This window comes from Pezoporus wallicus, unplaced genomic scaffold, assembly GCF_028554395.1.
Source record: "Pezoporus wallicus isolate ANWC-B61680 ecotype Strahan unplaced genomic scaffold, APGP_CSIRO_Pwel_v1 contig_4191, whole genome shotgun sequence".
Taxonomy (NCBI): domain Eukaryota; kingdom Metazoa; phylum Chordata; class Aves; order Psittaciformes; family Psittacidae; genus Pezoporus; species Pezoporus wallicus.
In genome coordinates, this window is record NW_026641383.1 from 40,269 (window position 1) to 56,331 (window position 16,063).

The 16,063-nt window shown below is 41.6% G+C and overlaps 1 protein-coding gene across 4 annotated transcripts in view; it reads left to right on the forward strand.

Moving 5' to 3' along the window:
* Positions 1–16,063, forward strand: part of COMMD1 (copper metabolism domain containing 1) — a 78,369-nt gene that overhangs the window by 33,311 nt on the left and 28,995 nt on the right. For 2 of the 4 annotated variants that reach the window (XM_057423308.1, XM_057423311.1), the window contains exon 3: positions 5,710–5,880. The exons of the other annotated variants lie outside the window; for them this stretch is intronic. In XM_057423308.1, coding sequence (XP_057279291.1) covers positions 5,710–5,865 — 156 coding nt within the window. In that variant the 3' untranslated portion in view covers positions 5,866–5,880. Of the gene's footprint in view, positions 1–5,709; positions 5,881–16,063 lie in introns of those variants that run through there. 4 annotated transcript variants of the gene reach the window in all.

The following is a 16,063-nucleotide window of genomic DNA, read 5'->3' on the forward strand; positions in this document are numbered from 1 at the left end:
TAAAAATGAAAAAAGAAAGGATAAGCGTCACCCTTTTTCCTTCCTTTTCTTCTTGCAATTCCATTTACAAAATCTCTAACTGAGGGATTTCACTGGTAGCAGCTGGAATTTGCTGGTGTACAAAGCTGTCCTTGGCAGTCAGTAACAGAGTTAATGCTGGGATATTATGAGCTCCCTGCATGGAAATGTAGTCAATCAACATGTGTGATGCTTGGAATACTATCTCTGTGTTTATACAAAAGTGAACTCTCATTCCTGCTACAGATGCTCTTGCTGCTATTGCTTCATACTACTAGCAATGGTACCTAGGGGCTTCTAGATGCCAGCAAAGAAATTCTGGGTGAGGCTTACACCCCTTCCTAAGGCAATGAATTAAAACAGTTGAAAACAAGGCTCTTTTAGAAGACATCAACCTCCATGTCATGTAGGTCAGGTTTTCAGAGATGACTGGTAGGAATTTTGCACCGAAGAAGCGCAAACTTCATCTCCATTTGCAGGTTCACTTTCCTCCGTATTAAATAGATCTGCCTTACAGGTGCACCTTAGTACACTGCCTTTGCTTCATCTTGTGAAAAACATAGGCTGAAAGGAAGGCAGTAAATAGAACTGCCATGGAAAAATCACATGTGGGTCTGAGATTGTAGTTTCAAGTTACAGGTCTTTTTCTTGTAGTGATGTAGATTTAAAGAGTTCCAGACCTTTGTTACTTGTTCCACCATTGCAATACCCTGGTAGTTACACATTTATAGAGTTGAGAGTACCTGAGTGAGTCCAAATGAATTTTTTTTTTTGTTGCTCCCTCCCCACCTTTTTTTTGTTTTCCCCAAATAATTTTTAGTCTGGACCCATTTGTTGAAGGGGTGGGATGGGGGCAAAATTGAGCAAAAGAAATTGAGAAGTCATCCAGAAAAGTGCTCATTTAAACATACATGGTCAAAGGATTACCTCTTTTAAACCTGAGCTAGTGGTGCCTTGAACATGAGAAGTAAAGCAGCTTTCCTTGAATGCTAAGGATGACCTCTCTGAAGTGCCAGCTTTTCCTTAAAGAGTGGAGGAGGAATAGAAAATGAGAGACACGGCTGTTGGATGAGTTTGGTATTGTAAACTTAATCTGGAGAAGTGTGGAAAAGATACCTGATTTGGAAATGATCTAAAATGGTATCTGGAGGTGGGAACCTGCTAAGATTGCAAGAACAGAGGAATCTTGATATTTTAGCAGTATTAATATTCTTTGTTTCTAGAATATATCCCAGCTACATACATTCGTGACATCATTAATAAGAAACATGATTGAAATACTTGTCTTATATTTGTCTGTTTATTTTCTCCAGTGTTAGGTGGGAAATACGGCAAGTTGAACCACAGATTTGGCCGAGTTGCCTAGAGTGATGCTAAAAGTCTGGAAACAGGAAGGAGTAGAGCTGAACAGCAAGCAAGTCCTGACTTAGTCACAGCTCTAACAATGAAACTGGTTTATTGTTTGGAGTTTGGGGTTGTGTGGGGTTTGGGGTTTTTCTCATTCAATAGTTAGAATAAGTTGATTGCTGTCAACAATTTCATTGTCAAAATAGCTTTTTCCTTGTTGCCTTGTGTGCCTCTATTCCATTCTTTTTTCTTTTTGCTTGTTTTGAATATACTTACTTGAGGCAGTGTGCTGAAGCATAAGTTTCCCTGCTTTTCTCTGAAAGGAGATGGTTGGGAGGAGATCACTGACAGTGCTTTTGATTAAGACATCACTGTCCCACTTACTGCTTTAAAAGTTGAGGAACTGACTACTTTGAACATAATTCCAAGAGCAAGTCCTCTTCGTTTCGAAAGAGATTCTAGCTTACAAAAGATACAAAACAACCCTTTGATTAAAAAACCTCTCTAAGCTGTAATTTTGCATAGACCTTGACACAAGAGGTTTTTTCTGTCCTCCCTTCAAACTGTCATTTGCAAAACTCCATAAAGCTAATCAGACATGCAAATCTTCAATATATTTTTAGTTCAGCTCACTGATGTATATTCATTAATATGTTATTAAGACAAGGAAAGCATAATTTAAATTGCATATGCTTAATTTGGTTAATAAATGCTTGAAATGTAGTCCCACTTTTAAAAGTAACATACGAATGATGCCACTTTTTCAGGGTTTTTTTCCTTTTAAGTTACAAGGAGGGTATAAAGCCTCTTGTTTTAAGCACAAAAGTAAATTTCTAGTGCTTTTTACCATGACCCTGTACAACTAAAGGACCCCTGTGCTGAGTTTTAGTTCTCCTTGTATGCATTACATTCCAAATGATGTAATTATAATAAATTGCGCCAGTGGACACCTAGTGAAGATTATGGCATTGTGTTTGAGTTCCCAGACTCAAATTAGGTGGAGTTAGGTAGCCAAATACAAGATGGAAAGAACACAGTTTCCTTGTGTTCCAGTGTGGCTAAGCTCCACCAATGCAAATCAGGGACATGCTTGCCCTATATTTAGTTTGTGGTGGCCTAACCAAATGAGATACTCACAAATTACTACTGGAATTAGAATAAATTCTCTAAAAGCTTCTGAACCTTCATTGAACATTCAAAGCTGCTATAATATCTATTTCTTTAAACCTTTGAAGAGATACTTGAATGCTTACAGGCAGTAAACTTTTCAGTCAATTGATTCCATTTTTGTTGAATAGCTCTCAAAAGTGGAGCTGTGCTTTAAGAACTATTAAAAAATGTTCATTCCATTTAACCTGTAAATATGCCACAGGACTTGAGAAAATGAGTTTGATAATGGTTTTTGGAGCTTTTTTAAGACTTCAGCCTGGAAGGCAGCATCTTAAAGGAACTCATCATTGAGGAGAGTCTCTACAGTGTCCCGTTATGCTGGCCTGACTTATCTGAAGTAATGAGGCATGACAGATCATGAGTGCAGTGCATCATGTTCACAACAAATAACCCTGTTCAGAAAATTACATTTCTGCTCTAAGCAGTCATTTTGAGTTATTTGCAGCTAATTTTAAACTGCCTGCTTTTATGGAAATGGAACGCTCGCATTTCCCAGTAAATATCACCATGATGCTCAGAGACAGCTGTGAAGTGTGACTGTCTGGGAAAAAGCTGAAGTCTGATCAGACTTAATCAGACTGGAACCTGTTCCTGCCTGGAAATATCTTGATTATACATGAGAACAAACACAACACTTGACAGAATTGGCTTTTGTGGTACCACTGCTGTAACGACATGGAAAAGAACTGTCGATTCATGTCTTCTGTCTCGCTGAAGGTGCAGGCATTGACGGGAGCATCTTCCTGTATTGTTTTTCTTCTTACTTACCCTTTCCACTAGAAAAGATACTGATTGAATGCAGTCAGCTTCCTTTGTTAGTAGTATGTGCCTTTTATTCACTGCTATTGCTGTCTTGTGGTGGTTAGGTTGCCACCATTGGAGTTTGAGCAATGAGCCATGACTGCACCTAGCTGATCACCCAGAGTTTACTGGAGAGCATGACGAGAAACCCTGGCTGTTTGAGGGAGGGGTAAATCTGGCTCAGTTTAGGTGTCTGCCTTGGACTGTTCCCTCAAAGGATCCGTTTCCCTGGACTCCAAAGGAAAGCAAGCATTATTAGCTGAGCTCTAGAGGCCTGAAGTTTGGTGAAATAGATCCCACCCTTCATCTGAACTGTGTACTGATGGCTTAACAACCATTCTTCTCAGATGAAGGATGTGGATGAAACATTGCTTAGTTGAGCTCAGAGAGGATGAGGCAAACTGTCTCATCCTTTGTTTTCTAGGAAGCAAAAACAGAAGAGAAAGGCAGCTCATCCACTTATACTGTGGGAAGAGTAGACAAGTGAATGTCATTGAACTGTCAGCCAAATAAGTGCTGGCTGCTGGATCAAAGACCTGCATTTGCAGTGAATCTGAACTCCTGGGGTAAAATTAATGCAAGATATAAGTGAAAGGATAAAGAAACTATGTTTAAATGTTTGTTTCGTTTTTTTTAAGTCATATTAAACAAGCATTAAGTTTGCAGAGCAGAAGTACTTCTGGGTTTAAACACACCAAACGCTATGTGACAGTTAACAGCTCCGAAATATTGTCGTGTGTGACTGGGCCAGTTTGGGTCATAACACTCTCCTCTGCAAACACACCGAGACAAGCTGACTGGATGCTAAAGCAGAAGAAAGACAATACCCCCAGCTGAGAGCAAGGATTTGAAAGACAGTGGATGAGCGGATCAGTTTCAAGGGCTTGAAGGTTCTCTCTTGGAGGCAGGGAGAGGCTTGTTTTTACAGGCACAGAGCTTGGAGATCAAGAAGACTTGCTCACCCCTGAAGGAGACTGTTCCCCAGAGCTGCTGGAGGAGAGTTTAGCTTGAGGGACTTGGGGAGGTTGGATGGTGCTGTCACATCCCAGTGGTCTTGGAGTCGTATGAGGGATGTTGGCTTGCCATGCTTCTCATACAGAAGCTACCTGATAAGAAAACTGTGTTCAGGTAATTTTTTATTCTAAACCATTGGCTTTTGCAGAGAGCGCTGGATGTTTCTTTTCTCAGTCACTGATTTTTGGAAGAGAATTTTTGGAAGGAATTTTCAGAGGTGTGATGCTATGCTCCAAGCCTGCCACACATCACTCTTTCTGCCCCTTCTGTTGTGTTTCTTCCTACTCCTGTTTGCATGACAACATGCAGAGCTCTCCACAAGCTCTTGTAATTCCTGAAAGAGATTTCAACTCATAACTTTTTCTCAGTGCATCAAACCACATGCCAGGCCAGAGGGCTGAGTACTGTTAGCACTTTAACATGCAAATGGTGGGAGAAATTTGCTGTTGACCAGGGAGTTGCACATGCCTTTATATGCTGGCTGTGCTCTGGGTTGGCCTGGCTCATGATTTCCCATCCTAAGAAGTGACAGCAGTGTCCAGCAGCCCTCCCTCCCTTCAGAGGACAGGGCTTTCTCCTTCAGGCAGGGAGTTGTCACCAGGGCTCTCCCGTTGTCATCTCACTGTCTTCCCCATTTGGCATCATTCCCTACTTGAGCGCAGCTCCTCTCCCCCCTCCTTTCTTCTATGCCCTTTGCTTGGCTCTGGTTGTGTGTTTGTTTTCTCTCCCACACTCTCTCTGTTTCATTTGCTGCCCAGAATAATAAGGGGCTTGTTGAAAGGGTGCTGCGAAGTAATTTGTCTTCTTCGTTCATTCTGTATTTATTTAACATTAGTTTGCAGCCTGCCTGGAATACAAAATTACAAATTTATTCACAGTTTATTTTAATAGTATTTATTATTTTGGAGGCTCCTGTGCAAGCCCTATTACTGCCATAAGAATCTCATAAATAAATAGTTATCATCAGTTATGATGATATTATAGTTCCCATATCCATTCCAAGGATACAATCGAAGGGCAGAGAGCACAGACACAAGGATTTCTACTAATTCTGCTGCCCAGTTTGAAAAACCCTAACCCTGAGTTCCCACAGTGCTGAGCTGTGGTGGTACAGCTGGTGTACATTTCTGATAGCATACTCACCACTCTGGTGAACATCAGCCCTTCTGCAAAGCAGACCCCAGGTGTTTCAAACAGAACCTGGAGAAAACTGGGAACACACAAGGAGTGAACCCCTGGAAAAATGCTGTTGGTGTGACTTGCCCACCATTTCATGTGCTTTCCTGTACAGGCATAGCCTTGTTCTCTCGGTATCATTCAGCTGGTTTATCTGTAAGATCCTTCTTTCTCTTCCTGCAGTTCCCTGTCTGCTTTGCTCTGCACCTTCCAGCTTCAGCAATGGGCAGCCTTCAGACCTCAGCCTGCTTCCCTACACAGCCCCTACGCAGTTCATTCATTGCCTGGGCATTGCCTGCCACAGAGTTCTGCTGGAAGATAAATAGTATTGGATCTTGACATGGCAGCTTGCATTACAGCGCTTATGCAAAAGGGCAGGAGGTTATTTTAAGTTGCCTGGCAACTGTAATTCTGACATTTTCTGTATTATGATAATTTTGCATTGTAGTGCTCGTGTTCTTTAATACAGTTTTCAAGAATGGGGCTGAAAAGTGTTTTTTCAGATCGTGCATGCAGAAGGTCCTGACTTGGACCTCCTGTATGCACACAAGAACATTTACCTGTGGGCAAATAAGTTTACTTAATAGCTGCATGCAAATAAAGGCAGAACACTCACGATATTCATAAGCCACTGGAGAAAATATTAGTGGGATTCTTCTAGCTAAAGAAAATCTGAGATGGAGGTATATTGGTGCAGAATATTAATACCTCCCCATCCAAAATCTGGAAAATGGCTTTTAGTGCTTCTGTTTTCTTTCCCAGTTGTTAGAACCTAAGTCAAATGCTGTGTTTTATCTGAAGTGGTTTACCCAGAGACATGTGCTGCATGCGAGTGTATTCATTATCCTGCCTCATCCTTTTCTTAACATCTTCCTTTTTCTAAATTTTGAAGCGTGCAGCAGTAGCATTTTATACATAGTGAAACGTAATTATACAGTTATATTGCATGCACTCTGGTCAATAAGGTGAATCTCAGGCAGGAGTAGGCAGTCATGCAGAAAAATCTCACACTGGTGCAGCAGGATAGGTGTAATACCAGATCCTGCTGAGCTGCGACTGAAGTACACCCTGGGGAGGTGCTGACTGTGTTTTCTTGGCTAAAGCTGGTATTTTTCGAGGCTGGAAAGCTGGGCAGGAAGCACATTATAGAGCAATTAGCACTGGGCTGTGTTTGTGCAAGGAAGCGTCTGTCATCTTTGTCAGGGCAGAAAGGTCATTTTCTTTGGAACATCTGGAGAAGGTTGTTCGAAGTGTGGCAAGCTGGCATGGAGGATTTGCTTTTGAAATACTCTGCTGCTTTTCTAAATGATTACCCATGGCTTTAAGATTGCCTGTGCGCCAGTTATGGTGGATTTGCTGATAGAAAGGAGACTTTCACTAGGGTTAGCTGCTAAATAGGGGACTGCTAGAGAAGGGTCAGTTGGGAGCAGGAGGCTTTAGCAAAGATGCCCAAGTAAGAGTCTGGAGAGGGCTTGGACTTCACCAGGTCCTTAAATGCAGGTCCTCTCTCAGCAGTGGCAGCTCTGTGTGAATCTTCCTGTTTCTCCTTTGCCTTTCTCTGCCAGTTCTGCTTTCATTTCTTCTCCTTCTTCTCTTTTCCCTTCTGCTTCTGCATCCTCAAAGTGCTGCTCTGCCTCTTCCCCTCTCTTTTCATCCCCTTGGCTTGCTCCTCGCTCTCAAACTTGGATTTTTCTTTCATTTCAGCAGAGATATCTGGGGCTTTTTGTCTTTGTCAGAGCTGTGCAGCACAGCAGAGGGCCATGAACTGTCCCAGGGCAAAGCTGCCCATGAGCACATGAAAGTACAGAGGCTGTTCTGGGCAAGGTTCAGGTTTGCACGGTGTCTCCATGATCCCTCTATGTTATTGTACTGAGACCAGCACTGTGTTACAGAAACAGCGTATTCTAATTGCTCTGTGGCAAAGCTTATTTTTCTGAGAAGCTGTGAATAGATTAAGTTGTGTTCTTGGGGTTGTGTGTGGCTTGGGTTTTGTTTTTTTTTTAAAGCAGTGTATGAAGTCTTCACTTACAACTGTGCATGAAACTCCTTGTCTGTAATTGTCCTTCCGTGGATTTACTAAGCTGCAGTATCAAAGCAGAGCTTTAAAAACAAGGATGGAACATATTGGAATTACTTGGCACCTGCATGTTCTAATGTATTCTAAATAATGAGCTTTATGTGGTAAGTTTATGTAGCTGAGCTGTGTAAATTTGTTTGTGATGATGATTATACTGAGAATCACCTTTGCTAGTTGAGTTACACGTGAACATGATGTAGGCTTATTACCCAGGAGACCTGATTAGCAATAGTGTGGGACTTGGGCAGAGTGCAGCTCAAGAGTAAGCATATTTGCATTTTAAGTGAGCTGCCGTTGCCATAAAGGTATGTAAACTGCTGTCAATTAAAATTGTGTGTCAGACTGTACAAATGATCCTGCGTGCTAATGCAGCCCAACATGTGGCTCTGGGGTGCATCAGGACACTGGTTCTTCTTTGTGATGTTTGTTCCCCTTTAGAGTAGTGGATCATGTGGCAATCTCAGCTTCCAACAGGATACCATCAAGGGGTTTAACAGATTCACTGAGAGAATCAATTGTGCATGTGTTAGATGAAGTCTTCAGATTTCTCATTAAATACCAGCAAACCAAAGGGTCATCATCCCCCATGCTTCATCTGTCATCTGTTTGTAGCCTGCCTAAAAGTCTTCCTCTTTAGACCTTTACTTTTAAGTTGGACTTCCTTGAAAATCAGTTCAGAGAACTGAAGATTGACATATGCGAACAAATGGATCCATTTATTTAGAGAAGACTAGCTCTGTATGTTGCATATGGAAATAGATATTTTTTCATTTTCCTTTGCCCACTAGTAAACATACTTCACACTACAAGCATTGTTACTGCAAAGCTCAGCATCCTGTTGACACTCAATGATATTTTTGATGAAGGCAAGGGTTGGGTCACCAAAATGGACGGAACATGACTTTTTGCACTGAAAAAAACACATTCAAATTTCTCACTTGAAGACACGTTTTGTCCATGGTTTCTCTCTCGTCCATACAAGCACATCTTTGTCTTGTGTTTAGACTCTAGACTTGGCTGGTAATAATTAGAGACAAACCAGGTGGAAAGTCATGAGTCATATGTTGAGGAAAAGATACGGCTTTTTTGGATCAAAGCAAAGTGCTCTGCATACACAATGTGTATTTCTGGATAAGCAGGAGGACTTTTTCATGTTCTTCCCAGGGTATTTTAGGGTCTTAAAGTGATAGCATAAGAACCTAAACACAAAAAACCCCACACCTTACAATTATGAGTGTGCTGAATCACCAGAGAAGTCGCCTTCATGCACAGGAAGTGCTGTGCGGTGAACATGGGCAGAAAAAAGTCAGGCTTTACAAAGCTAATGGCATATCTCCGTGCCCCTGATAAATTCTGAATATATTGGTTCCGTATGCAGCCTTCCACTTGCATAAGCACCCATATGCCCATATGCATGGGCATAACAAGCTATTCTGGCTTTTCCTGCTCTTTGCTTTGTCTCCTCTTCCTTCTCACCTCTGAAATTCTCACTCTGATTTGAGTCATTGCCATGTGTCAGGTACTCTTGTAACTCACCCCCTCACAATCGTACATGCCCATGGACTTTTGTCGTTTTTGGAAACTTGATTTCAAACTCACAGGGCTGCACCCTTCCCAAGGTGCTGTATGTAGGTGTGCCAGGAGCAGAGTATCGATTACTGATGCAGAGGGAAATCTCCAGGGTGGAGGCAGCCCTGGAGATACTCAGGGAGCATTTCTTCTGATGCTCTTGCAAGGCTAAAATCTGGTTATTTCAATGGTAATAATAGTAGTCACTAGAAATAAATGCAGAGGTCTGCTTTACTCATGTTAGTACCGATGCTATCTATGTCCTTGATTACACGTGGGTTATCTTACGTGTCCCAGATACAGACAGCTGTTTTCATGTTAGGGATAGAGATGGGGGGGTAATGCAGAGCTTATTTTTTCTTAGTTAATTATCAAAACAACTCTTTGCAGTAAATATTTCCCATAGCAGCCTTTCCCTGTCCATAGTTCATTTTGTTTGTCTTCGCCTCACAGGAGTGCAAGGGAAACAAATTCTTCACTTCTTTCTGGATGTGGAAGAGAAATGAGTTAGTCCCATATGTCATGCTTGTGAATGATGAGTCCCAATTCTAACCTTACAAAGATGCTGTTGTGTACTGTAATAATTCAAAGGTTTTGCTTCTCCTCTACTATTTCATTTCTAATAATTCCTGGATTAAGGGAATGTTTCAAGAGGAGGGGAGGGAGTACATACTGTTTTCAAAATACTGAAATGCTTATAAGTTGCACCACCTTAGAGTTGTTTCAGGCCCAGGGGCTCAAACACAATCAGCATTACTAGGTTTTAAAGAGTGTTAAAGGAAATAACTATCTCTTCCTGTCCCCCAAGTTGCAAGGTCTCTTCTCTTGCAGTAATACCAAGAGTATCTCTTCTTTGTGCACTTACCTTCCCTTTCTTTTTCCATCCAAGGAAATCAGAATCTAAAAGGGAGCCTCGGAGCTTACCTCATTTGAAACACCTCCAGATTTCTGGCTTGCTGTCACTGTCATTGCGACAGCGTTGCAGTCAGGTACCATGGTGATCTTAAACACTGTCACACTGCCTGCATGTACTTGTCAAATAATTTTTATAAGGTTTTTTTTTATTTCTTTGATGCCAAGATGGTTAAACAACAGTCATATCTAATTCCCACTGCAGTGTCAGTGATGATGTACCTTAGAAGAAATTAATTCTTAACTATTTGCTTAGTGCATATCAGTGCCTTATTCCTTTGTACTGCATTAGCTTCAGGAGAACAGCTTCTGACCATGGAATCTGCCTGTGTAAAAGTGCTGCTCCCTGTAATACAAATGGATCCCTACATAAAGGAATGTGTTTCAAACGAATGCTGGTAAGGAACACTTTTGTACTTCCACTTTGAAAGTCGAAATACAAAATGACACAAAATTGTCCTGACGTCCCTGGCCTTTAATTTATTCAGGAAGCATTTCTTAACAGTCTTGTCCTGAAGCCTGAAACAGAATGTTCTAAAACATGCGAAAACACACTGCATACGGAACTCAAGGCTGTGGCTGCAGGCATGGAGCAGAACCAGTTCAGAATCGTGGTTAGACATTGCTGATGGTACCAGGAGGTATATAGTCTTCCCTTCCTGGGTGGCAAAGGCTCCTGTGATTCCAGAATCATGTTGAAGTCAGAAGTGCTCTCCTTACAGGGTAGGAGTGTAATTAGTACCATGATTTAGCTGATACTATCTTGGAAAAATTTGTCACGTGGGTTAGAATTGAAGGTATGCATCATGCTTGAGCAGGTCTAACAAACTGCCGCAGCTGAAAGAGAGGTTTTAGTCCCCTCTCCCCTGCTCTGCTCTTTTCTTCTTTCACACAGTGATTTGCCTGCTTTAGTAGATTGATTTTTGGCCAGGTTGATGAACAGAATTGGCTCACAGAAGACTCCAGTGATCACTAGCAATGGTGCAAGGGAATTTCCTGGACAGGGGAGAGGACCTCTGTTTGACTGCCTTGTGTAACGAGGAGGCTCTGCCAGAAACCTGCTGTAAGTGATGGTGCCCACAAGCCAGCTGTGATGGCCGTGATTTGGAAGAATGCATCCTGTGCCTGAACCAGCGATGCTGTAATTACTGCTTTTGCCTAACCTGAAGCATACTTTGTTTTCACCGCTCAAAACAAGCTAAAGAATTATTTTGAGGGGCTGTTAAGTTTGGTAAAGTCAACAAACAACTTAATGAGAACTTAAATTATAAGCATACAATAATTCCTTCTTTTTTTATCATATTCTGTGAGTCACATAAGGACCAAGTGGCCAGAAGCACTAAAAACTAAGCTGATGGGGGATGGAGAGGAATATGTTGAGTGGGATAGCTTCCTCCTGTGAGAACTCTTAAGACTATAAACATTGAAACAGAGAGTCCAGTTCTATCTAAATAACTTGTCATGTGGGTTTGACAAAGGCTAACTTTCAGTATCTGAAGTAAAGGAGGCCTTTCACTTATTTTTGGGAGTGTTATTTTATTCTCATCTCAGGATCTGAGATTTAAAATAGTTGGTTTTTTTTCTCCTTCAAAAATAAAGCCACAGGCTTGTTGCCATGGGCTTGAGGAAGATAATTCTGTTGAATTTTACAGAAAGGATCCTGTTTCGCTGGGGGTTTATAAGGAGCTTAGAAGAGTAAAGATAAGTCAATAGTTAGATTATGAAATTAAGAGTTTTATATACATATGTGGGTTTATATATATAAAAATCAGCTGCAAGAAGTACATGGAGCTGACTGAATGTAGAAACATGTGAAAGGTAGAGTGGACCATCAGCTAAAACACTTTTCCAGCAGAGAAAATCTGCTAAGAATTAATGCAAGGAGGTGTTTGATCTTGCTGTTTCTCTCTCTTGTGCTAGCAGGTTCACAGGCTTTTCCCAGGGCTGATGCCTGCAACACCTACCTGGGGTCAAGCTTTATGGGCCGGAGCCCTGGGGTTTTTTGTTCCTTCTCCTAAAGCTCCGTCTCTAAGGCTGTCCTTGGTTTTTGTAAGAGTACAGAGAGAGCAAGAAGAGGCTCTAGGTGATGAATTGCGGGTCTGTTTTACTAACAGCTTGTATTTCACTAAGGACGTAACTGAAATCTGCCAATATCGCTTGCTCAAAGAGATGTTGTTACAGCAGGAACTTTGATAATATTGCAGTGGGTCTTTTTACTTTCATGAGGACTTCAGTACCAGCCTTTATGTGCAATGCTTGTCTTCCTTCCTAGTGTCGCCTCATTACGCTGCCTGCATGTTTTTCTGCTACCCAGGTGCTTGGGGCAGTGTGCGAAAATGTGAATTATAGTTAAATGAATGGAATTACCTGGGGTTGAGTTTATTCCCCCTCCTGCCAGCAGCTGAAGGTGAGGATTTGTTCTCAAAGTGCAGTGGCAGAACGTCAGTGAAATTTCTGATGGATGCTGCTCTCCTGAGACATGGCAATACTTCGTTCTTCAGCTTGGCTGGACCCACAGCAGTGTTCATCTGCAAGTAATGTGGTTTCTTGTTCTGTATTTTGGATCCTGATACACTTAACAGCCCTTTTGGCTGTTTCTTAAGGTTTGATGATAGTGGGAACAGGCTCATGGAGCTTGTATCCAGGATACCAGAGATAACCTTGGAAAAGTTCTTTTTCTAGGGGGGATACAAAATTAACATGACCTGATGGGCCATCTTAACAAAAACAGTGATGAAATCGACAGCTAAACAATAAATTCAAGCAGCAACCTCCAAGAAGTACAAGGTGACAGCTGGTAAGATTAATTCCCTATCTAATTTTTGGCAACCAGAATTGCTTCTGAACTGCATGTGTTGAGTCTTGAGTCTCATCTCTGTAGGTTCCTTGTAGTGGAGGGAGAGGCTTCTCCAGGGAGTGTCTCAGGGTTGATTCAAAGGGCAAATTTAGCCTGACAAAGACCACCTTAAGCACCACAGCTACCTGGACCTGATGATGTGAATGCTCTTCAGTGTGGTTTATTGTGCAAATATTTGTAGAAGACTGTTGGTTGTCCAACCAGCATCTCAAAAAGCCATCTCAACGCTTCCAAGTTCAACTGATGCAGTAAAGAAAAGTGGCTTTGTGATGCTCATATGTATGTTGACAGTCCATCCTTGACTGTTTGTCATTTTTTCCTATGCTAGTCCTTTTTGATCTTTCCTGTGAGGGTGGTGAGGCCCTGGCACAGGCTGCCCAGAGAAGCTGTGGCTGCCCCATCCCTGGCAGTGTTCAAGGCCAGGCTGGACAGGGCTTGAGCAACCTGGTCTAGTGGAAGGTGTCCTTGCGCATGGCAGGGGTTGGAACTGGATGATCTTTAAGGTCCATTCCAGCCCAAACCATTCTGTCAATCTATGATTTCTATGATCTTGTCTCTCTCCAAGATCACACACTCATGCTTTGAGTGGCAGCATTTTCCTGCATCTTTTTGGTAGGCCACACTATTTAATCTCTTTGTTGCTGGTGGCAAGAAGAGGGTCAAAAGGAAGTGTGTACTATGAAAGACATTTTTTTGTGAGGTGTTTCTTTGTCTCATGTTATCTCAACAACATTGTTAATAGCTATGCCTGTAACATCATCCTTAAGTAAAAGCTGAGAGTTTGCTGATTGTTACCCTCCAGTGTTGGAGGGCTGCCGTGTTTTGTCCTGTGTGAAGTGGTATTACTTTGTCTTTGACACCTCAGTTTTTAAAATGAGATGGAAATTCAAGATGAGTGCAGTAGTGTAACAAAGGTTATGGATTTATAGAAGTTGTAATAGGAATAATGGAAAAATAATTTTCTGTTTATAAAAAAAATAGAGGGAATTGTTCGCCTAATGCTCTAAAAGAAACAAAATCTTCATCCATAAATCAATCAGCTGTCACCAACAGAAGTATTTCTGTGTGGCTCTGAGTAGTTTTCTAAACTCGCAATCAAAGATATGAACACTTCTGCAAAAACAATTAAACCTCCTTAATTCTGTTTTCCTTTCTTTCTGTCAGATGCCTGAGACTGTTCTGCCTCAGTCTTTAGCAAGTATGTATTTCCATTTTAAAATTACAGAATAGTTTAGTATTGCATCAATATTTTCACAGTGAGTACCGGTTGTAGTAAGAAAGATTTATCATAGGGTTAATAAAATTACTTAAATATTCTATATTATAAAACTGTAGGAAACTGGTGTAGCATATTGCTTACTGCATGGTGTTTAGAGCAGGAGGGACTTGATTTGACAGCATGGCTGGGAAGACTGTATTAAACCCAGTTTGGTTTCTTTTTTCATTGAAACATATCAGTACCCTAAAAACCAACCATTTATGCAACTTTCAAACATGAAATGGTAAAATTAATTCCTTTCTGTCTGAGCAGGAAGTGGCCAGTGCTATCTAGGGAGTTTTCTCATTAGGTAGATCCATAGTAACACCTACTGACGTCTCTGTGTCTTGAACTTCCAGATTGGCGACTTCTGTTTTGCCTGTTTATCCGGTGCACGGCTTGGCTCAGGGAATTTCATGACAGAGAGCAACTTTGCTGATAATCAGCACTCAGAAGCCTCCTTAAAAAATTACATATACAAGTAAACGCATAGGTCAACAAGATGGACAATTTAGTCCAGGTTTTGGGGGGTATTTTCTTTTTTATTATTATTATCACTGTAAACAAATATATTTTGTATTAATAGTAAATCAGACAAAAAGTGGTGTGTACTTTTCCATCTTAGATTTATACATACAAAATATATATTTTTAAAATAACATATCAGCTAATTCACTATTAAGTGAAAAACTGTTGTTGGATTTCATTGTGGGGCTTTCTGTGGCAGAAGCAGTCTAGTCAAATCACAGAATCACAGGATGGTTTGGATTGGAAGGGACCTTCAAAGCTCATCTAATCCAGCCCCCTGCAGTGAGCAGGGACATCCTTCAACTAGATCAGGTTGACCAGAACCACATCCAGCCTGTCCTTGACTGTCTCCTGTAGTGCAAATTACACCAGCTTAAAAAGACTCTTCAAATTCTGGCTTTTTTGTGTTAAATGAGCCATGGTGGAAGGATTGCTGGCACAGGATCTGCAGTGAATGGGAAGCTGCTGGTCAGGCTGAGGAGTTTCTTATCTTTTCTAGGTTTAGGATCAGCAGTGACCAGGAACCTCTTCAAGAATGACTTAAACAGGGGTGGCTTATGTGCAGGAGTCAGTAGTTATGTGCAGGAGTCAATGGTTTAGGGTTTCTGCTCCAGGAATACCTGTATTTACCTCTTCTCACACTGCACAGCTTTGCTGTTCAACCCTCTACCCAGGTGTTGAGGGAGAAGCTGTACCCTTGAATTTAACATTGCCTTCCAGAAGTCCACACATCTATGTTGTCATACTCTGCATGCATTTGCATGGCCCAAAAAGAAACCCCAACCCAGAAAAAGGTGTTAAAGTGATGGCCAGTAGCTGAACAGTTCAGCCCAGCAAGGATGGGCATTGGCTTTGGCTTTGGGACAGGAGGAGCTGCAGGTCAAGGCAGCCAGTTTTTAAAGCCTTGGGTTTGTTTCTGTTCTTCCCAGCATGAGGAAAACCTTGTTTTCGCAGTGTTTCTGCAGCACGACTAAAAAGTAAGGTTAAATTCTTTCAGGACAAGTTCATTGTATCTGACCTGGGTGGTGGCGGTGGTGTGGAAGTCTTTTGTGCTTATCTCTAAAGTGCATTTTAACTGAAAATTAGGGAAAAACAATAAACAATGAAGGAGACAGGGCTATTTCTGTCATTTGATACTCTGCCTTCTGTCCCTTGCGCACATGGTGTGATTTATCATGGTATTTGCATAAGGTTAGTTCAGCGCCAGGCATAAGACATTTATAACTTGTCTCTGCAAAGTGATTTTCTGCAGGGGTGTGTGTAAAGCCAGGGAGGGAGGTGAAACCCTTTTCCCTGGCATCGTGGCAGCTGTGCAGTTGGGGGTCAGAGGAGTCTC